This window comes from Oncorhynchus kisutch, unplaced genomic scaffold (genome assembly GCF_002021735.2).
Source record: "Oncorhynchus kisutch isolate 150728-3 unplaced genomic scaffold, Okis_V2 scaffold962, whole genome shotgun sequence".
Lineage (NCBI taxonomy): Eukaryota > Metazoa > Chordata > Actinopteri > Salmoniformes > Salmonidae > Oncorhynchus > Oncorhynchus kisutch.
In genome coordinates this window covers 80,888-104,324 of record NW_022262907.1, presented here as the reverse complement: position 1 = coordinate 104,324, position 23,437 = coordinate 80,888, and the positions used below count along the sequence as shown (strand labels likewise).

Here is a 23,437-nt window from a genome sequence, read left to right as displayed (position 1 = left end):
GTCCGGTGCCACAAAAAATGACTTTTGAAAATTGCAATTGGCTCAGAACTGGGCGGCACGGCTGGCCCTTAAATGTACACAGAGAGCTAACATTAATAATATGCATGTCAATCTCTCCTGGCTCAAAGTGGAGGAGAGATCGACTTCATCACTACTTGTATTTATGAGAGGTATTGACATGTTTAAAGCACCGAGCTGTCTGTTTGAACTACTGGCACACAGCTCAGACACCCACCCATACCCCACAAGACATGCCACAAGAGGTCTCTTCACAGTTCCCAAGTCCCGAACAGACTATGGGAGGCGCACAGTACTACATACAGCCATGACTACATGGAACTACAGTATATTTCACATCAGGTAAGTCATGTAAGCAGTAAAATAATATTTTTTTTAAACCGATGAAAATATACCTTATGGAACAGTGGGGACTGTGAAAAGAGACACATGCATACACAATAACGTACACACTATATACACAAACACATGGATTTTGTGTTGTAGTGTAGTAGCCAGAGGGCACACACTTAGTGTGTTGTGAAATCTGTAATGAATGTATTGTTAAAAAAAAAAAATGGTATAACTGTCTTAATTTTTGCTGGACCCCAAGATAAGAGTCGTTTCTACCTTGGCAGAACTAATGGGGATCCTTAATAAATACACATGGACGTGGCGGTGGAGTGGTCGCCTGAGGAAACAACACAATGTGTTGCGTAAAGGTGTTATGAAATAGAACTGTCTTATGTTGCTGGAACCCAGGAACTGTTGCCTTGGTAACAGCTAATAGGGTTCCGTAATAAATACAAGATGCTGATATAAGAAGGATTTTATCAAATTAATTTTGACATTGACTGTGGGTGTGTGTATATGCTAATTTATTTTAGCTTAAGGACAATACCAGGGACCCTTCCATCCCAGACAGACAGCGGCAGGTGCAAACTGCCAGCCGTCATATACAGCATGGTGTTCATGTCGTGGGCGTAGGAGTGAACCTATAAAGTAAGTAAATACCTTTGGGAAATGTTAAACGCTGTATTGTGAGCTAGCTATCTGCAGCAGGCCACTGTGTAGGCTAACGAGCTGCTTGTTAGCTAGCTATCTGCAGCAGGCCACAGTGTAGGCTAATGAGCTGCTTGTTAGCTAGCTATCTGCAGCAGGCCACAGTGTAGACTAATGAGCTGCTTGTTAGCTAGCTATCTAGTCAACTATACATACTATAGCTAAGTGAAATATCATCAACTAGTTAACTTCATATTAGCTTCTTATCTTGATGTAGGCCTATTTATCATTGTAAATTAAAAACTCATTCTCCAAATAACAGCAATGGAAGCAGGGTGAAAGGATGTTCTGCTCCAGCTGTCAGCAAAAGGAGTATTGGTACTAGTTAGACAGGGTAAAGGGAGTATTGGTACTAGTTAGACAGGGTAAAGGGAGTATTGGTACTAGTTAGACAGGGTAAAGGGAGTATTGGTACTAGTTAGACAGGGTAAAGGGAGTATTGGTACTAGTTAGACAGGGTAAAGGGAGTATTGGTACTAGTTAGACAGGGCAACGGAGTATTGGTACTAGTTAGACAGGGTAAAGGGAGTATTGGTACTAGTTAGACAGGGTAACGGGAGTATTGGTACTAGTTAGACAGGGTAAAGGGAGTATTGGTACTAGTTAGACAGGGTAAAGGGAGTATTGGTACTAGTTAGACAGGGTAAAGGGAGTATTGGTACTAGTTTAGACAGGGTAAAGGGTAGGATTGGTACTAGTTAGACAGGGTAAAGGGAGTATTGGTACTAGTTGACAGGGTAAGGGAGTATTGGTACTAGTTAGACAGGGTAAAGGGAGTATTGGTACTAGTTAGACAGGGTAAAGGGAGTATTGGTACTAGTTAGACAGGGTAAAGGGAGTATTGGTACTAGTTAGACAGGGTAACGGGAGTATTGGTACTAGTTAGACAGGTAACGGGAGTATTGGTACTAGTTAGACAGGGTAACGGGAGTATTGGTACTAGTTAGACAGGGTAACGGGAGTATTGGTACTAGTTAGACAGGGTAACGGGAGTATTGGTACTAGTTAGACAGGGTAACGGGAGTATTGTACTAGTTTAGACAGGGTAAAGAGAGTATTGGTACTAGTTAGACAGGGTAAAGGGAGTATTGGTACTAGTTAGACAGGGTAACGGGAGTATTGGTACTAGTTAGACAGGGTAAAGGGAGTATTGGTAATAGTTAGACAGGGTAAAGAGAGTATTGGTACTAGTTAGACAGGGTAAAGGGAGTATTGGTACTAGTTAGACAGGGCAGATTGTGGGAGGACATCATGAAAGGGAGTATTGGTACTAGTTAGACAGGGTAAACGGAGTATTGGTACTAGTTAGACAGGGCAGATTGTGGGAGGACATCATGAAAGGGAGTATTGGTAATAGTTAGACAGGGTAAAGGGAGTATTGGTACTAGTTAGACAGGGCAAAAGGAGTATTGGTACTAGTTAGACAGGGTAAAGGGAGTAGTGGTACTAGTTAGACAGGGTAAAGGGAGTATTGGTACTAGTTAGACAGGGTAAAGGGAGTATTGGTACTAGTTAGACAGGGTAAAGGGAGTATTGGTACTAGTTAGACAGGGTAAAGGGAGTATTGGTACTAGTTAGACAGGGTAAAGGGAGTATTGGTACTAGTTAGACAGGGTAAAGGGAGTATTGGTACTAGTTAGACAGGGTAAAGGGAGTATTGGTACTAGTTAGACAGGGTAACGGGAGTATTGGTACTAGTTAGACAGGGTAAAGGGGAGTTATTGGTATTAAGTTAGACCAGGGTAAAGGGAGTATTGGTACTAGTTAGACAGGGTAAAGGAGTATTTACTAGGTAGACAGGGTAAAGGGAGTATTTGGTACTAGTTAGACAGGGTAAAGGGATATTGGTATAAGTAGTTAGACAGGAAAAAGATTAGGTAATTTAAGGGGAGTATTGGTACTAGTTAGACAGGGGTAAAGGGAGTATTGGTACTAGTTAGACAGGGTAAAGGAGTTATTGGTACTAGTTAGACAGGGTAAAGGGAGTATTGGTTACTAGTTAGACAGGGGCAACGAGTATTGGTACTAGTTAGACAGGGTAAAGGGAGTATTGGTACTAGTTAGAACAGGGGTAACGGAGTATGGTACTAGTTAGACAGGTAAAGGTGGTAGTATTGGTACTAGTTAGACAGGCGTAAAGGAGTATTGGTACTAGTTAGACAGGGTAAAGGGAGTATTGGTACTAGTTAGACAGGGTAAAGGAGTATTGTACTAGTTAGACAGGTAAAGGAGTATTGGTACTAGTTAGACAGGGTAAAGGGAGTATTGGTACTAGTTAGACAGGGTAAAGGGAGTATTGGTACTAGTTAGACAGGGTAAGGGAGTATTGGTACTAGTTAGACAGGGTAAAGGAGTATTGTACTAGTTAGACAGGGTAAAGGGAGTATTGTACTAGTTAGACAGGGTAAAGGGAGTATTGGTACTAGTTAGACAGGGTAAAGGGAGTATTGGTACTAGTTAGACAGGGTAAAGGGAGTATTGGTACTAGTTAGACAGGGTAAAGGGAGTATTGGTACTAGTTAGACAGGGTAAAGGGAGTATTGGTACTAGTTAGACAGGGTAAAGGGAGTATTGGTACTAGTTAGACAGGGTAAAGGGAGTATTGGTACTAGTTAGACAGGGTAAAGGGAGTATTGGTACTAGTTAGACAGGGTAAAGGGAGTATTGGTACTAGTTAGACAGGGTAAAGGGAGTATTGGTACTAGTTAGACAGGGTAAAGGGAGTATTGGTACTAGTTAGACAGGGTAAAGGGAGTATTGGTACTAGTTAGACAGGGTAAAGGGAGTATTGGTACTAGTTAGACAGGGTAAAGGGAGTATTGGTACTAGTTAGACAGGGTAAAGGGAGTATTGGTACTAGTTAGACAGGGTAAAGGGAGTATTGGTACTAGTTAGACAGGGTAACGGGAGTATTGGGTACTAGTTAGACAGGGTAACGGGAGTATTGGTACTAGTTAGACAGGGTACGGGAGTATTGGTACTAGTTAGACAGGGTAACGGGAGTATTGGTACTAGTTAGACAGGGTAACGGAGTATTGGTACTAGTTAGACAGGGTAACGGGAGTATTGGTACTAGTTAGACAGGGTAACGGGAGTATTGGTACTAGTTAGACAGGGTAACGGGAGTATTGGTACTAGTTAGACAGGGTAACGGGAGTATTGGTACTAGTTAGACAGGGTAACGGGAGTATTGGTACTAGTTAGACAGGGTAAGGGAGTATTGGTACTAGTTAGACAGGGTAAAGGGAGTATTGGTACTAGTTAGACAGGGTAAAGGGAGTATTGGTACTAGTTAGACAGGGTAAAGGGAGTATTGGTACTAGTTAGACAGGGTAATGGGAGTATTGGTACTAGTTAGACAGGGTAAAGGGAGTATTGGTACTAGTTAGACAGGGTAAAGGGAGTATTGGTACTAGTTAGACAGGGTAATGGGAGTATTGGTACTAGTTAGACAGGGTAACGGGAGTATTGGTACTAGTTAGACAGGGTAAAGGGAGTATTGGTACTAAATAAAGACAAAGAAGCGTCCCGTCCACTAGATTATACGTCACGCTAGGAACATCGCCATCTTTTGTCTGGAGTGGGTAACTCAGTTGAGGAAAATATTTGATTTTCAGACAAAGTTTCTTTCAAAAGTTTAATATTATATTGAGACTTACAAAGAGAAGCTTTGGTTCATCAATGAACTTTTGATGAGTGAGAATTTGTATATAAACTTCACATCTACTACACATCTGTATTCTATGCCAATTCTGATTCATTCAGTCAACAGATAATATCAAATTAACAACTAGCTCTATACTGCTTCTACATAGTGGATGGGAACATTCATGTTTTTCATGTCAACAACTCATCAATGTTGTTATAAAAACGCCATCACATTTTCATCGTCCTTTATCTTGACGACTAGTAAACAAATTAACTCAATGAAACAAAACGACTCAATTCAAGAGGTTTCAATGTTCAAAATCAAGAAATGCTCATTCTATTAATTTATTCCATAATTTACATGGTGCAATATCTAAATCATGTATTCAATCAAATTAATTTAGTGAAAAGCCAGATCACATCAAATCCCAGAGGTTTAAGGTTAGAATCAAGAAATGCAAAACTCCATTAATCTATATAATAATATCCCCCAATTATAATGAACAACAGAGTGTTTATAGTTGTATCCATTAAAGTTCATAATCAAAACAAAATACAAATTGTGTTTAATCTGATTTTAGATCAGGTCTCCAGATACACTTTTTTTTATTTTTAAGTTGGCATATTTTTTATGATTTCATATAAACAAAATGATTTCATTTGGCATGAACAAAAACACAAATTCTCAGTCAAAAACTTAAGTCGGAACACAGTCTCTCTATTCTCTCATGTGATTTCAGGTCCTCTGACTGAGAAAATGTCTTTCCACACTGAGAGCAGTGGTATGTCTTCTCCTCCTGTCTATGTATTCTTTCATGCTTATTCAGATGTCTTAATCGGTTAAATGTCTTTCCACACAGGGAGCAGTAGTACGTCTTATCCCCTCCTGTGTGTGTCCTGTCATGCCTATTCAGGGCCCCTAACTTGGTAAAACTCTTTCCGCACAGGGAGCATTGGTAGGGCTTTTCTTGTGTGTGTTTTGTCTCATGCTCTTTTAGGTTCCCTAAGCGGGTAAAATTCTTTCCACAAAGGGAGCATTGGAAAGGCTTTCCCCTTGTGTGTATCTTCTCATGCTCCTTCAGAGCCCCTAACTTGGTAAAACTCTTTCCGCACAGGGAGCATTGGAAAGGCTTTTCCCCTGTGTGTATCTTCTCATGCTCCTTCAGCCTCCCTAACTGGGTAAAACGCTTTCCACACTGGGAACATTGGAAAGGTTTTTCCCCTGTGTGTGAACTCTCATGGGTTTTCAGGCTCCCTAACCAGGCGAAAGTCATTCCACACTGGGAACAGTGGAACGGTTTCTCTCCAGAGTGTATTCTCTTATGCTCCCTTAGGCTTCCTAACCAGGTAAATCTCTTTCCACACTGGGAACATTGGAAAGGCTTTTCTCCTGTGTGTTTTCTCTCGTGCTGTTTTAGGTACCCTAACCAACTAAAACTCTTTCCACAGTGGGAGCAGTGGTGTGGTCTCGCTGGTTTGGGTGTCACTGGGTCTGGTTCCCCTGAAGGACTCTTCCTGCTGTCAGAGTGGGAGTCTGGTCTCTCTCCTGCCAAAGACAAACAGATTATTTTAGTTAAACAGAGAGACCTGAATGAAATCTCCAAATGATAAAACGGTCTTCCTATGAGTTTTAATCCAGACTAGATCCCCCAATAAAATAGTGTCTGTAGTGCTTTGTAGGCCAATAAAAACACTATTCAACTTGACTATTGTGAAGCATGTATTAGACCTAATGGATAAATAGACTAGTCAGTATAGGATACATGTATTAGACTAGTCAGTATAGGATACATGTATTAGACCTAATGGATAAATAGACTAGTCAGTATAGGATACATGTATTAGACTAGTCAGTATAGGATACAGTATTCTGCCACCTTAGCTTGGTTTCAAACTATTTATAAATGTTATTGAATGTAGGTATGTTTCGCCTTTAATATAATGGCATTACAAATACATTGCAGAATATTATACAATAGCTGTGTTTGAATACCCATGTTAACATACTGTAACGACATACATAATGAGTATATACGACATACTATTAGTTAATTGTAGTAGACTGTAACGACATACTTAATGAGTATATACTACATACTATTAGTTATTTGTAGTATACTGTAACTACATACTTAATGAGTATATACTACATACTATTAGTTATTTGTAGTATACTGTAACTACATAATGAGTATATACTACATACTATTAGTTAATTGTAGTAGACTGTAACTACATACTTAATGAGTATATACTACATACTCTTAGTTAATTGTAGTTAATTGTACATACTTAATGAGTATATACTACATACTATTAGTTAATTGTAGTAGACTGTAACTACATACTTAATGAGTATATACTACATACTATTAGGTATTTGTTGTATACTGTAACTACATACTTAATGAGTATATACTACATACTATTAGTTAATTGTAGGAGACTAACTACATACTTAATGAGTATATACTACATACTATTAGGTATTTGTAGTAGACTAACTACATACTTAATGAGTATATACTACATACTATTAGTTAATTGTAGTATACTGTAACTACATAATGAGTATATACTACATACTATTAGTAGTATATAGACTAACTACATACTTAATGAGTATATACTACATACTATTAGGTATTTGTAGTAGACTAACTACATACTTAATGAGTATATACTACATACTATTAGTTAATTGTAGTATACTGTAACTACATAATGAGTATATACTACATACTATTAGTTAATTGTAGTATACTGTAACTACATAATGAGTATATACTACATACTATTAGTTATTTGTAGTAGACTGTAACTACATACTTAATGAGTATATACTACATACTATTAGTTAATTGTAGTATACTGTAACTACATAATGAGTATATACTACATACTATTAGTTATTTGTAGTAGACTGTAACTACATACTTAATGAGTATATACTACATACTATTAGTTATTTGTAGTATACTGTAACTACATACTTGAGTATATACTATTAGTTCATTTTAGGATACTCTAAACTAATTGTTTCCTTTCAGATTAGCGTACTAGAGCTTTTCCCGTCTATCGGAAGTTGATGCTGTTGCTATGCAACCTCTTGCTAGCTAGTTAGCATAACACACAACTAGTTAGACATTTTACGACTTCAATTATGCTTCTTTGCCAACATTTACTGACAGCGGCCATATTCAATGGGTGTTGGGCATTCGAGCTGTATCACCACCTGGTACGGCAGCTGCACCACCCACAACAGCAGGGCACCGCCCACAACCGCAGGGCTCCGCCCACAACCGCAGCTGCACCGCCCACAACCGCAGCTGCACCGCCCACAACCGCAGCGACTGGTGTCTGGTTATAGTAGTGGTAGTGACTGGTTATAGTAGTGGTAGTGACTGGTTATAGTAGTGGTAGTGGTAGTTATAGTAGTGGTAGTGACTGGTTATAGTAGTGGTAGTGACTGGTTATAGCAGTGGTAGTGACTGGTTATAGTAGTGGTAGTGACTGGTTATAGTAGTGGTAGTGTCTGCAGTAGTAGTGGTAGTGACTGGTTATAGTAGTGGTAGTGACTGGTTATAGTAGTGGTAGTGTCTGCAGTAGTAGTGGTAGTGACTGGTTATAGTAGTGGTAGTGTCTGGTTATAGTAGTGGTAGTGACTGGTTATAGTAGTGGTTGTGACTGGTTATAGTAGTGGTAGTGACTGGTTATAGTAGTGGTAGTGACTGGTTATAGTAGTGGTAGTGACTGGTTATAGTAGTGGTAGTGACTGGTTATAGTAATGGTAGTAACTGGTTATAGTAGTGGTAGTGTCTGCAGTAGTAGTGGTAGTGACTGGTTATAGTAGTGGTAGTGTCTGGTTATAGTAGTGGTAGTGACTGGTTATAGTAGTGGTAGTGACTGGTTATAGTAGTGGTAGTGTCTGGTTATAGTAGTGGTAGTGTCTGGTTATAGTAGTGGTAGTGTCTGGTTATAGTAGTGGTAGTGACTGGTTATAGTAGTGGTAGTGACTGGTTATAGTAGTGGTAGTGACTGGTTATAGGTAGGTGTGGTCTGTGGTAGTCAGTAGTTGTGGTCAGTATCTGTAGTCAGTAGGTGAATTCTGTGGTAGTCAGTAGTTGTGGTCAGTATCTTTGTGGTTGTGGTCAGTGTCTCAGTGCCTCCATGTTTTGAGGATATACAGTGTTATTTTACAATTACATTGTTCACAAACAAAGGAGTAAAACAAGCTTATATTTTGGGTTCGGAGTTCAGTGGACATTTATAAATTGTATTCTCCAAGAATCAATGGCGAGGCCCAGAGCCAGATATTAAAACGATATATTAATTCAATAAGGGCAGTTTGTGGCCCTGCTTTTAAGACGGTACTCACTGGTGTTAATCAGATCTTCAGTCTCCTCTCCTTCCTCTTCATCTCCCAAAACTTCTTCCTCCTCTTTTCTTAAGATAGCCTCCTCTGCCACTACAAAGGGTTCTTTCTCTTCTTCCACTGTGACAATCTCTATCCCCTCTTCATCTTCCACTCTAAAATGTTCTCCCTCTTCTTTCACTGTAACATCATCCTCCTCTTTCAATGTGACAGTCTCTATCCCCTCTTCATCTTCCACTCTAAAATGTTCTCCCTCTTCTTTCACTGTAACATCATCCTCTTCTTTCAATGTGATACTGATAGCCTCCTCTTCCTCCTTTTTCATTCTGAAAGCTTCTTCCTCTCCTTTTACTTTAACATCCTCTTCTTCTTTCATGACAATGTTCATCCCCAGAGCTTCTTTCTCCGTCCAGCAGACCTCCTCTTCTTTAACAGGAGGAGAGTAGCTTAGTGAACTCATGGTCTGGGAGGTTAGCTAGCTAGCGGGTTAGCATTAACGACTAGCCTGGAGCTAATCTAATTTATCCAGCCAGCTAGCTACCCGATTTACAACGTACATATGAAATTAAATGGGGCAACTAGCTATACGAAAGAAGTATGTTTTAAAACACAGAAAAATATACACTGAACGCGTCTAAAGAGCTCCAATGTTTCGGCTATGTTGCCTAGCAAGCTACCGAGATAGCTCAACAAGCTGTTGTTAATAAAGAAGCGGCCCGTCCACTAGATTAGACGTCACACTCGGCAGCGTCGCCTTAAAGACGAATAACAACATCCAACATGGCGCCTGGTGCGGTTGCTAGGTGATTTGTGGAGCAAACGCAAAGCCCTCTATATGTAGATGTATATAATGATTGTCCAACAATGGTGCAGGCTTTCCACATTTTATTTCCATTCAGACAGAAATATGTTCCATTAATTAAATCCTTTTTTTTTACAATCAGCACATTTTACAATCTGACATGGTGGAAAAATACTGATGGTAAGATTCATGAGATGGTGAATGTTTTTTTAAGTCAACAATTTATCAATGTTGTTATCAAAACAACAGCATCCTATTTTCATACAACAACGACCTCTGTCATTGCCAACAAAGGGTATATAACAAAGTATTGTGATAAACTTTTGTTATTGTCCAAATACTTATTTTCCACCATAATTTGCAAATAAATTCATAAAAAATCCTACAGTGATTTTCTGGATTTTTTTCCTCCTTTTGTCTGTCATAGTTGAAGTGTACCTATGATGAAAATTACAGGCCTATCTCATCTTTTTAAGTGGGAGAACTTGCACAATTGGTGGCTGACTAAATACTTTTTTTGCCCCACTGTATATTTTTTTAAACAATTAAATATTGCCTTGGTCATGTGACCTAGTGACTTCAAACAAGGTTCAGAATGTCCCTTCAATGGGCCTACACATTGCACACCCTTTAGTTGGTCAATTGGGGCGGCAGGGTAGCCTAGTGGTTAGAGCATTGGACTAGTAACCGAAAGGTTGCAAGTTCAAATCCCCAAGCTGACAAGGTACAAAATCTGTCGTTCTGCCCCTGAACACACACCCACTGTTCCTAGGCCGCTATTGAAAATAAGAATTTGTTCTTAACTGACTGGCCTAGTAAAAAAATTCTAATCTCACACGATTTTACGTGAATTTTGTAAACTTTCAAATTTCAATAGCTCCTTGACCCTCAAACTACCTATCTACCAAGAATCTGCATGAACCCTTCTAGTCTGAAGAGGTGATAAATAGGTATACTCTCTCTCTCTCTGGGTTGATGAGGTGATAAATAGGTATACTCTCTCTCTGGGTTGAAGAGGTGATAAATAGGTATACTCTCTGGGTTGAAGAGGTGATAAATAGGTATACTCTCTCTCTGGGTTGATGAGGTGATAAATAGGTATACTCTCTCTCTGGGTTGAAGAGGTGATAAATAGGTATACTCTCTCTCTCTCTCTCTCTCTGGGTTGTAGAGGTGATAAATAGGAATACTCTCTCTCTCTCTGGGTTGAAGAGGTGATACATAGGTATACTCTCTCTCTGGGTTGAAGAGGTGATACATAGGTATACTCTCTCTCTCTCTCTCTCTCTGGGTTGAAGAGGTGATAAATAGATATACTCTCTCTCTCTGGATTGAAGAGGCGATAAATAGGTATACTCTCTCTCTCTCTGGGTTGAAGAGGTGATAAATAGGTATACTCTCTCTGGGTTGAAGAGGTGATAAATAGGTATACTCTCTCTCTCTGGGTTGAAGAGGTGATAAATAGGTATACTCTCTCTCTCTGGGTTGAAGAGGTGATACATAGGTATACTCTCTCTCTGGGTTGAAGAGGTGATAAATAGGTATACTCTCTCTCTCTGGGTTGAAGAGGTGATAATTAGGTATACTCTCTCTCTGGGTTGAAGAGGTGATACATAGGTATACTCTCTCTCTCTGGGTTGAAGAGGTGATAAATAGGTATACTCTCTCTCTCTGGGTTGAAGAGGTGATACATAGGTATACTCTCTCTCTCTCTCTCTCTGGGTTGAAGAGGTGATAAATAGGTATACTCTGTCTCTCTGGGTTGAAGAGGTGATAAATAGGTATACTCTCTCTCTCTGGGTTGAAGAGGTGATACATAGGTATACTCTCTCTCTGGGTTGAAGAGGTGATAAATATGTATACTCTCTCTGGGCTGAAGAGGTGATAAATAGGTATACTCTAAGGTTGTAAGGTAACAAAATGTGGAAAAATGCCTTGGGGGTCTGAATACTTTCCGAAGGCATTGTATGACTTCATGACTGCCCCTCGCGAAACAAAATGGCAGTCAGGGTGAAATATAACTGCAGTATACTGTGTCAAACATTAAATTCAAGAGGTTTAAAGGTTAGAATCAAGAAATGCAAAAACTCCATTCATCTATATATAGAGAGCAATATCCCCAGAATATAATGAACAACAGAGGGTTTATACTTGTATGCCAACGCATTAAAGTTCATAATCAAAACGCATTGTTTTGTATTCATCATTTGCCGTGACGTTACTATCATTAATCTGATGACTGTTATTTATTTGATCAAACTATATTGAATTGATACTCAATTATATTAATCATGAAACAATTAACTCATTAGGAATTTGGGGCACCACGGGAACAGTTGTTTAATAACCTTTTACGACTAGGGGGCGATATTAAATTTTTTGGATGAAAAACGTTCCCGTTTTAAACAAGATATTTTGTCACGAAAAGATGCTCGACTATGCATATAATTGACAGCTTTGGATAGAAAACACTGACGTTTCCAAATCTGCAAAGATATTGTCTGTGAGTGCAGCAGAACTGATGTTACAGGCGAAACCCAGATAAAAATCCAATCAGGAAGTGCCGCATTTTTTTAAACCGCCTCATGCCAATGACTCCTTATATGGCTGTGAATGAGCTACGAATGAACTTACGTTTTCTACGTATTCCCCAAGGTGTCTACAGCATTGTGACGTCTTTTTACGCATTTCTGTTGAAGAATAGCCGTAAGGGACCACATTTAGCAAGTGGTCACCTGATGTCTCCCGCAGAAAATCTTGCGTAAAATCCTGAGGTAGCCATTTTTCCAATCGCTTCTTATGAGAAACCAATTGCCTCGACGGATATATTATCGAATATGTATGTTAAAAACACCTTGAGGATTGATTCTAAACAACGTTTGCCATGTTTCTGTCGATATTATGGAGCCAATTTGTAAAAAACGTTTGGCGTTGTAGTGATAGCATTTTCCGGTCGATTTCTCAGCCAAGCATGGGAACATTTGCTATCTAACTGGGAGTCTCCTGAGTGAAAACATCCGAAGTTCTTCAAAGGTAAATTATTTCATTTGATTGTTTTTCTTATTTTCGTGAAAATGTTGCCTGCTGCCAGCAGAGCCTAGCATAGCATTATGCCATGATAAACTTACAAAAATGCTTGTCTAGCGTTGGCTGTAACGCATATTTTGAAAATCTGAGATGACAGTGTGATTAACAAAAGGCTAAGCTGTGTCCCAATATATTTCATTTGTGATTTTCATGAATAGGAACATTTTCTAGGGGTATTTATGTCCGCTGCGTTATGCTAATTCGTTTGAAGCGATGATTACTCTCCCGGATCCGGGATTGCTAGTCACACAATGAGTTACCGTCTCCCGAATTATCTCAAGAATATATAGATATCATAACAGTAACTCATTTAATAATTTCCTCGTATCAGTATCATTGTGAACGTCATTGACTTCTTGAAATCGGTACAAACCCAAGTCTCACTGACCATTTCCGTACCACACAAATTAATTTGATTATTTATTTACTAACAAACTAAATGATAACATAGGATACACAAACATGGTATAGGTTATTGATTGGATACTTAATACGACGACAACAAGTCCCTAGCGGACTAACACAATATGACACTTGTTACAAGATGGAGAGTTAGAGAAAGAAAGAGACGCAACACTTGGATACATTTGGGAACTACGCCCACAGTATAGCCCTTAATACCTTGCCCCAAACTGCCGCTATTCTGGGTAAGAAATAACTCATGTATTTACGCGCTGAAGGTCTGTCGGGTACCACTGTTGGGCCCTTCGTGGGCCGGGTTCCCGCTTGATGAGGAGGGTTCAGTTGGGCTCTCTGTTGGGCCCTTCATGGGCCGGGTTCCCACTTGATGAGGAGGTTGCTTCTTATTTCGGCTGGCCTTCTCCGGTCATTCTCAGGTGTAAGGCTCTGATTTGTCCACAAAATGTCACAATGTCCTTCTTCTTAGTTGTCTGATTACTTTGCACTCATTCTGGAAGAGTGGTGTCCTGAGGACGGCTAATCAGCCATGTCGGTGATCCCAGAGTGGTGTCCTGAGGACACTAAGAACAGCTAATTAACCGTAGCATTGATTGTTAAGAGGTTCCATTGTCTTCTTCGTGTGTTGCGTTTTGCGCTGGGGGGGGGGGGGTCATGACTAATCGTAGACCTCAGCTACAGCTCGTAGTCATCCTAGTCTGATATGATCATTCTTAACTCCATGTTTTTATACCCTCGTGTAAAACGGAGGAATTTTTCGTCATTCTGACCCGTTCTCCGGGCTCCCTGGGGCGTGGCTAGTTACGAGGCAAGGTATCAGAATTACTATCTCGTTAGAGTACTAAAATCACAATCCTATCGTCACAAAAACATTCTCTTTATCCTTGATATTTTCTACACAACGTAAAGAATGTAAACCTGATATACACAGAGTAAAAGCTCTTGAAGTTAATGCTTTCATTAAAACCTATTTATAACTATTTTAATGACATCACAAAATAGACATTACATTTTCCATATTCCATCTCTCATCGTTCCCAACATTCGGATGTTGGAATATATTGTCCCGGTGTCCATTGTTTGATGTTGAAGTTTTTGGGTCGTCTCGGTAACAAAGAGACATTCCAGTCGCCCAAATTAGACCCCAAAAGTAATAGTCTGCTGCCTATAATTTACAATCGATGGTGAGGTGTCATAAAACCCCCATATCCCTCCATCCCTCCATTGGACGCTGATCCACTGTAATAGTCTGCTGCCTACCAATCGATGGTGAGGTGTCATAAAACCCCCATATCCCTCCCTCCCTCTATTGGACGCTGATCCACTGTAATAGTCTGCTGCCTACCAATCGATGGTGAGGTGTCATAAAAACCCCATATCCCTACCTCCCTCTATTGAATGCTGATCCACTGTAACCTGATCCTCGGATCCTCACCGGAGTCATGGCAACAGTATATCTGGAGAGAGAGCCATGATTCCGTGTAACAGAGTATGTTAGAAACCCTTGGATCCTCACAGGAGAGTCATGTCAGTCTCCAGATGAAAACTAAGACAAAAAAGTAGGTCTATTTCAATAATGATTTCATTTGGCAGGAAAAAATAATAAAAATTAATTGTCAGGTCAAAAACACAAGTCAGAACACAGCCTCTCTATTCTCTCATGTGTTTTCAGGTCCTCTGACTGGGAAAATGTCTTTCCACACTGAGAGCAGTGGTATGTCTTCTCCTCCTGTGTATGTATTCTTTCATGCTTATTCAGATGTCTTAACCGGTTAAATCTCTGTCCACACAGGGAGCAGCGGTAGGGCTTATCCCCTCCTATGTGTGTCCTGTCATGCACATTCAGGGCCCCTAACTTGGTAAAACTCATTCCACACAGGGAGCAGCGGTAGAGCTTTTCGTGTGTGTGTGTTCTCTCATGGAGTTTCAGAGTCGTTAACCACCTAAAACTCTTTTCACACTGGGAACAGTGGTTGGGCTTTTCTCCTGTATGTATTCTCTCATGTGATTTCAGGTGTAGTAATCGGGTAAAACTTTTTCCACAGTAGGAGCAGTGGTGTCGTCTCGCTGGTTTGGGTGTCACTGGGTCTGGTTCCCCTGAAGGACTCTTCCCGCTGTCAGAGTGAGAGTCTGGTCTCTCTCCTGCCAAAGACAAACAGATGATTTAGTTAAATACTTAATAGAGACCTGAATAAAACTTCTACATGATAAAACTGGCTCCATGTTAGAGGAGGAGCCTGGTGAAGAGCTCCGGTCTGAGTAACTGACTGACGCTGCTCCCTCTGTGACATCGTTGCTGCTCCCTCTGTGACATCGTTGCTGCTCCCTCTGTGACATCGTTGCTGCTCCCTCTGTGACATCGTTGCTGCTCCCTCTGTGACATCGTTGCTGCTCCCTCTGTGACATCGTTGCTGCTCCCTCTGTGACATCGTTGCTGCTCCCTCTGTGACATCGTTGCTGCTCCCTCTGTGACATCGTTGCTGCTCCCTCTGTGACATCGTTGCTGCTCCCTCTGTGACATCGCTGCTCCCCCCTCTGTGACATCGCTGCTCCCTCTGTGACATCGCTGCTCCCTCTGTGACATCGCTGCTCCCTCTGTGACATCGCTGCTTCCTCCTGTGACATCGCTGCTTCCTCCTGTGACATCGCTGCCCCCTCTGTGACATCGCTGCCCCCTCTGTGACATCGCTGCCCCCTCTGTGACGTCGCTGCTCCCTTCTGTGACATCGCTGCTCCCTCCTTTTAAACAACTGCCCAGCCTTTCTGAACTGCCTGACTGAACAACACCTTATCATCTGAAGCTGTGGAAGACCCTCACCAAGACTGCCAGGTAGATGGATTATCTTGGCAAAGGAGAAATGCCCACTAACAGAATGACTGCCCATTAACTTGAAGGAGGGGTCCCCTTGTGGCCCAGTGGTTCTGGTGTTAAAACGACTTGGTGGCTTTAACACAGGACAGTAGATCTCCAGGAAGAGGGTTGGGCTGAAAACCCACAGGACAGTAGATCTCCAGGAAGAGGATTGGACTGAACCTACAGGACAGTAGATCTCCAGGAAGAGGGTTGGACTGAAAACCTACAGGACAGTAGATCTCCAGGAAGAGGGTTGGGCTGAACCTACAGGACAGTATATCTCCAGGAAGAGGGTTGGGCTGAACCTACAGGACAGTATATCTCCAGGAAGAGGGTTGGGCTGAACCTACAGGACAGTAGATCTCCAGGAAGAGGGTTGGGCTGAACCTACAAGACAGTAGATCTCCAGGAAGAGGGTTGGGCTGAACCTACAGGACAGTAGATCTCCAGGAAGAGGGTTGGGCTGAAAACCTACAGGACAGTAGATCTCCAGGAAGAGGGTTGGGCAGCACAGGCTTAGATCACAGACATCATTGTGCTGCCTTATTTCCAGACATTTCCAAGGCCTTCAACACTGTTGACCATCACATTTTCATTCAAAAGGTTGACTGAAATAGGCCTGGATCATTATTATTGTTATTTTTTAATACATTTGCAAATATTAAAAAATAAATAAACGGGTTTTGTCTTTGTCATTGTGGGGTATTGAGATGTCATTATGGGGTATTGTGATGTCATTATGGGGTATTGTGATGTCATTATGGGGTATTGTGATGTCATTGTGATGTCATTATGGGGTATTGTGATGTCATTATGGGGGTATTGTGATTAGATTGATGAGGAAAAACATTTAATTTAATCCATGTTTAGAACAAGGCTGAAACGTAACAAAATGTGTGAAAAAAGTTGAGGGATCTGAATACTTTACGACAGTAAATAACACTGGTCCATCTGTTGTATAGTCACCTGTATGCAGACCTACAGTAAATAACACTGGTCCGTCTGTTGTAACTTGTATAGTCACCTGTATGCAGACCTACAGTAAATAACACTGGTCCATCTGTTGTAACTTGTATAGTCACCTGTATGCAGACCTACAGTAAATAACACTGGTCCATCTGTTGTAACTTGTATAGTCATCTGTATGCAGACCTACAGTAAATAACACTGGTCCATCTGTTGTAACTTGTATAGTCATCTGTATGCAGACCTACAGTAAATAACACTGGTCCATCTGTTGTAACTTGTATAGTCACCTGTATGCAGACCTACAGTAAATAACACTGGTCCATCTGTTGTATAGTCATCTGTATGCAGACCTACAGTAAATAACACTGGTCCATCTGTTGTAACTTGTATAGTCACCTGTATGCAGACCTACAGTAAATAACACTGGTCCATCTGTTGTAACTTGTATAGTCACCTGTATGCAGACCTACAGTAAATAACACTGGTCCATCTGTTGTAACTTGTATAGTCACCTGTATGCAGACGACACCCACAGTTGAAGTCGGGAAGTTTTACATTCATTTAGGCTGGAGTCATTAAAACTAGTTTTTTCAACCACTCCACACATTCCTTGTTAACAAACTATAGTTTTGGCAAGTCGGTTAGGACATCTACTTCGTGCATGACCCAAGTCATTTTTTCCCAACAAATGTTTACAGACAGATTATTTCACTTATAATTCAATGTATCACAATTCCAGTGGGTCAGAAGTTTACAGAAGTTCACAGTTGACTGTGCCTTTAAACAGCTTGAAAAATCACAGAAAATGATGTCATGGCTTTAGAAGCTTCTGGTAAGCTAATTGACATCATTTGAGTCAATTGGAGGTGTACATGTGGATGTATTTTAAGGCCTGCCTTCAAACTCAGTGCCTCTTTGCTTGACATCATGGGAAAATCAAAAGAAATCAGCCAAGACCTCAGAAAAAAATTGTGGACCTCCACAAGTCTGGTTCATTCTTGGGAGCAATTTCCAAACACCTGAAGGTACCACGTTCATCTGTACAAACATTAGTACGTAAGTATAAACACCAAGGGACCACACAGCCGTCATACTTCTCAGGAAGGAGACACGTTCTGTCTCCTAGAGATTAACGTACTTTGGTGCAAAAAGTGCAAATCAATCCCAAAACAACAGCAAAGGACCTTGTGAAGATGCTGGAGGAAACCGGTACAAAAGTATCTATATCCACAGTAAAACGAGTCCTATATCAACATAACCTGAAAGGCTGCTCAGCAAGGAAGAAGCCACTGCTCCAAAACCACCATAAAAAAGCCAGACTACGGTTTGCAACTACACATGGGGACAAAGATCGTACATTTTGGAGAAATGTCCTCTGCTCTGATGAAACAAAAATAAAACTGTTTGGCCATAATGACCATCGTTATGTTTGGACGGATAAGGGGGATGCTTGCAAGCCGAAGAATACCATCCCAACCGTGAAGCACGGGGGTGGTAGCATCATGTTGTGGGGGTGCTTTGCGGCAGGAGGGACTGGTGCACTTCACAAAATAGATGACATCATGAGGAAAGAAAAAGATATCAAGATATCAGTCAGGAAGTTAAAGCTTGGTCGCAAATGGGTCTTCCAAATGGACAATTACCCCAAGCATACTTCCAAAGTTGTGGCAAAATGGCTTAAGGACAACAAAGTCAAGGTATTGGAGTGGCCATCACAAAGCCCTGACCTCAATTCCATTGAAAATTTGTGGGCAGAACTGATAAAGCGTGAGCGAGCAAGGAGGCCTACAAACCCGACTCAGTTACACCAGCTCTGTCAGGAGGAATGGGCCAAAATTCACCCAACCTATTGTGCGAAGCTTGTGGAAGGCTACCCAAAAAGTTTGACCGAATTTAAACAATTTAAAGGCAATGCTACCGAATACTAATTGAGTGTATGTAAACTTCTGACCCACTGGGAATGTGATGAAAGAAATAAAAGCTCAAATAAATCATTCTCTCTACTATAATTCTGACATTTCACATTCTTAAAAATAAAGTGTTGATCCTAACTGACCCAAAACAGGGAATTCTTACTAGGATTAAACGTCAAGAATTGTGAAAAACTGAGTTTAAATGTATTTGGCTAAGGTGTATGTAAACTTCCAACTTCAACTTGCCGTTGCCCCAACTGTTGGCCAGCCTATGTTATAGAGCTGCTATCTGACCTTGTTACCTAACAGAACGCCCTGGTTGGTTTAAAACTTGTACTGTAATGTGGACAAGACTAAATACATGTTGTTCTGTAGTCCAGGATGTTTCAGATGGACTATATATTTATTCAATGGATGGTTTTTCCATCGATCGGGTTCCTATAAATATCTGGGCATTTGGATTGACAAAGAATTCATGTTTTTAAAAAAAGAAGTGTTTTTTACATATGGATGAGATAGTTAAAAAGATTTAAGGATTTAAACTTTAAACTAAATTTTTTTGTTGTTATTCCTCTTTTTTTATTTTTTATCTTGCCTCTCCCTAAACAGCAGAAATCAGATTGTACAGTCAACTGTTCCTGACAGTTCTTGATTATGGTGACACCGTTTCCCAGAATGCGGCAGTCACTACCCTTAAACATTTGGATGCCATCTACCATACAGCACCACTTGTTTTATCACTGGTTCTGATACTCACCACTGCATCCTGTATCAAAAGGTTGGCTGGTCCCTTGGTATTGGAAAGGCTTTCCCCCTGCGTGTATCTTCTCATGCTTCTTCAGGCTCCTTAACCAGGCAAAACTCTTTTCACACTGGGAACATTGGAACGGCTTTTCCCCTGAGTGTATCTTCTCATGCCGATTTAGATTCCCTAAACAGGTAAAACTCTTTCCACACTGGGAACATTGTAAAGGCTTTTCTCCTGTGTGTTTTTTCTTATGCCGTTTTAGGTCCCCTGATAGGGAGAATCTCATTTCACATTGGGAGCAGTTGTGTCGTCTCCCTGGTTTGGGTGTCACTGGGTCTGGTCCCACTGAAGGACTCTTTCCGCTGTCAGAGTGAAAGTCTGGTCTCTCTCCTGCCAAAGACAAACAGATTATTTAGTTAAGTACTTAATAGAGACCTGAAGAAAACGTCTACATGATAAAACTTGCTCCCTCTGTGACATCGCTGCTCCCCTGTGACATCGCTGCTCCCCCTGTGACATCGCTGCCCCCCCTGTGACATCGCTACCCCCCCTGTGACATCGCTACCCCCCCTGTGACATCGCTGCCCCCTCTGTGACATCGCTGCTCCCTCTGTGACATCGCTGCTCCCTCTGTGACATCGCTGCCCCCTCTGTGACATCGCTGCCCCCTCTGTGACATCGCCGCTCCCCCTGTGACATCGCCGCTCCCCGTGACATCGCCGCCCCCCCTGTGACATCGCCGCCCCCTCTGTGACATCACCGCCCCCTCTGTGACATCGTTGCTCCCTCCTTTTAAACTACTGCCCAGCCTTTCTGAACTGCCTGACTGAACAACACCTTATCATCTGAAGCTGTGGAAGCTGTGGAAGACCATCACAGACCATTGTTAGTTTTTACAGTCTGAGATGGTCTTTGTGATGAAAAGTGTTGTATAAAATACATTGATTACTACTATTGTTATACTATCAGGTTTAGTCCCCTAATCACCTCGTGAATTTAAATAATGTATTACTCAGAATTTTTTTTCAGTCCTTGATTTTCCCTCAATACGTCTAAATAATGATATATATATATATATATATATATAATGGAGTGTCATTGTTACAATCTTAATTTCACCTGACTGACATTTACCCACTTTGGGTTTTGCCCACTAGATGCCGTTAGATGGGTTCGGTAGGTAGCCTAGTGGTTAGAGAGTTGGGCCAGTAACTGAAATGTTGCTGGGTTCGGTAGGTAGCCTAGTGGTTAGAGAGTTGGGCCAGTAACTGAAATGTTGCTGGGTTCGTTAGGTAGCCTAGTGGTTAGAGAGTTGGGCCAGTAACTGAAATGTTGCTGGGTTCGGTAGGTAGCCTAGTGGTTAGAGAGTTGGGCCAGTAACTGAAATGTTGCTGGGTTCGGTAGGTAGCCTAGTGGTTAGAGAGTTGGGCCAGTAACCGAAATGTTGCTGGGTCGAATCCCTGAGCTGACAAGGTAAAAATCTGTTGTTCTGCCCGCCCTTTTGCCCTTGAACAACCCACTGTTCCCCAGTAGGCTGCCATTGTAAATAATCTGTTCTTTACTGACTTGCCTGGTTAAATAAAATAAATAACATTTTTGGGGGGGATAATCATGAATGAATCATGAATAATAATGAGTGAGAAAGGTAGAGCCATAAATACCATACTCCTTATTGGTACTTAAACGTTTTATATCTCCACTGTCCTAATAACCAGAGAGGGGAGAGTAGCTGAGGGTTTGAACAAATGGAACATCTCTAATTCATAGACAGAGCTGTGGATGCAAGGACCCACCATCAGATCAAAATGATGGTTTTAAAACCGTTGAGTCAAATACAGTGTTTGTTTACATGTATTGTTTACACACAACGGAGCTTTACAAGCTTATATTTGGGGTTCTGGTGAGGTGCAATGACCCTTTGGCTTTAAAACCACACATTAGTTCAACAACTGCAGAGTTTCTGGCTGTGTTTTTAAGACCGTACTCACTGGTGTTAATCAGATCTTCAGTCTCCTCTTCCTTTCCTTCATCTCCCAAAAGATCATCCTCTTCTTTGTTCAATGTTACAGCCTCCTCTTCCTCCTTCACTCTAAAATGTTCTTTCTCTTCTTTCAGGACAATGTTCAGCCCCAGAGCTTCTTTCTCCGTCCAGCAGACCGCCTCTTCTTTAACAGGAGGGTAGTCGTTCAGTGAGTTCATGGTCGGGCTAGCTAGCATTAACGATAAGCTTAGTGCTAGACTCGGTATAATCAACACATTTGTACATTTAACAAGCAAATTACTTTAAGTTAAATAGTAGATACGTAAAGAGTATTGTGTTAAAAACACGGAGATTAATATACATAAAAATTGTCTAAAGAGCTTTAATGTTTTCGTTTGTATGTTGGCTACAAGGCTAAAGAGGTGCTTGAATGAGTCAGTATCCGTGTTGTTGAAACAGCTTCCGGTGTCGTTTGGTCCACTAGGTATGACGTCACAATCTGAAGGTCGCATATCGCCGTCAGCTGACTGGAATGGGTAACGCAGTTTAGAAAAATATTCACTACATTGTTTATTCATTTAAAGATGAGCAAATATGTTTTGTCTGACTTCTTACAGCCAATAATTTCGTCTATGCCGACGTGTAGCTACATGTGAACATGTAGATTATGAATATATACTGTTAGAATAGTTTAAAGCAGACCTGTAGCTACATGTGAATATGTTCATGATTTATTTTTTATTTTTTTATTTCACCTTTATTTAACCAGGTAGGCTAGTTGAGAACAAGTTCTCATTTGCAACTGCGACCTGGCCAAGATAAAGCATAGCAGTGTGAGCAGACAACAAAGAGTTACACATGGAGTAAACAATTAACAAGTCAATAACACAGTAGAAACCAAAGGGGGAGTCTATATACAATGTGTGCAAAAGGCATGAGGAGGTAGGCAAATAATTACAATTTTGCAGATTAACACTGGAGTGATGAATGATCAGATGGTCATGTACAGTTAGAGATATTGGTGTGCAAAAGAGCAGAAAAGTAAATAAATAAAAACAGTATGGGGATGAGGTAGGTGAAAAAGGGTGGGCTATTTACCAATAGACTATGTACAGCTGCAGCGATCGGTTAGCTGCTCAGATAGCTGATGTTTGAAGTTGGTGAGGGAGATAAAAGTCTCCAACTTAAGCGATTTTTGCAATTCGTTCCAGTCACAGGCAGCAGAGTACTGGAACGAAAGGCGGCCAAATGAGGTGTTGGCTTTAGGGATGATCAGTGAGATACACCTGCTGGAGCGCGTGCTACGGATGGGTGTTGCCATCGTGACCAGTGAGCTGAGATAAGGCGGAGCTTTACCTAGCATGGACTTGTAGATGACCTGGAGCCAGTGGGTCTGGCGACGAATATGTAGCGAGGGCCAGCCGACTAGAGCATACAAGTCGCAGTGGTGGGTGGTATAAGGTGCTTTAGTGACAAAACGGATGGCACTGTGATAGACTGCATCCAGTTTGCTGAGTAGAGTGTTGGAAGCCATTTTGTAGATGACATCGCCGAAGTCGAGGATCGGTAGGATAGTCAGTTTTA

At 41.1% G+C, this 23,437-nt stretch overlaps 2 protein-coding genes across 2 annotated transcripts; both read right to left on the bottom strand.

Annotated features, from left to right (window-relative positions):
- Positions 1 to 4,619: 4,619 nt before the first annotated feature.
- LOC109881032 (zinc finger protein 250-like) lies at positions 4,620 to 9,419 on the bottom strand. Its single transcript, XM_020473206.2, has 2 exons — positions 9,086 to 9,419; positions 4,620 to 6,253 (listed from the first exon to the last, which is right to left on the bottom strand). The coding sequence occupies exons 1-2, from the start codon at positions 9,405 to 9,407 to the stop codon at positions 5,397 to 5,399; spliced, it is 1,179 nt and encodes a 392-aa protein (XP_020328795.1). The 5' UTR covers positions 9,408 to 9,419; the 3' UTR covers positions 4,620 to 5,396.
- A 3,959-nt stretch (positions 9,420 to 13,378) lies between these two features.
- Positions 13,379 to 22,325, bottom strand: LOC109881035 (zinc finger protein 135-like). Its single transcript, XM_031817240.1, has 3 exons — positions 21,861 to 22,325; positions 19,882 to 20,262; positions 13,379 to 15,530 (listed from the first exon to the last, which is right to left on the bottom strand). The coding sequence occupies exons 1-3, from the start codon at positions 22,087 to 22,089 to the stop codon at positions 15,010 to 15,012; spliced, it is 1,131 nt and encodes a 376-aa protein (XP_031673100.1). The 5' UTR covers positions 22,090 to 22,325; the 3' UTR covers positions 13,379 to 15,009.
- Between the last annotated feature and the right edge of the window lie 1,112 nt (positions 22,326 to 23,437).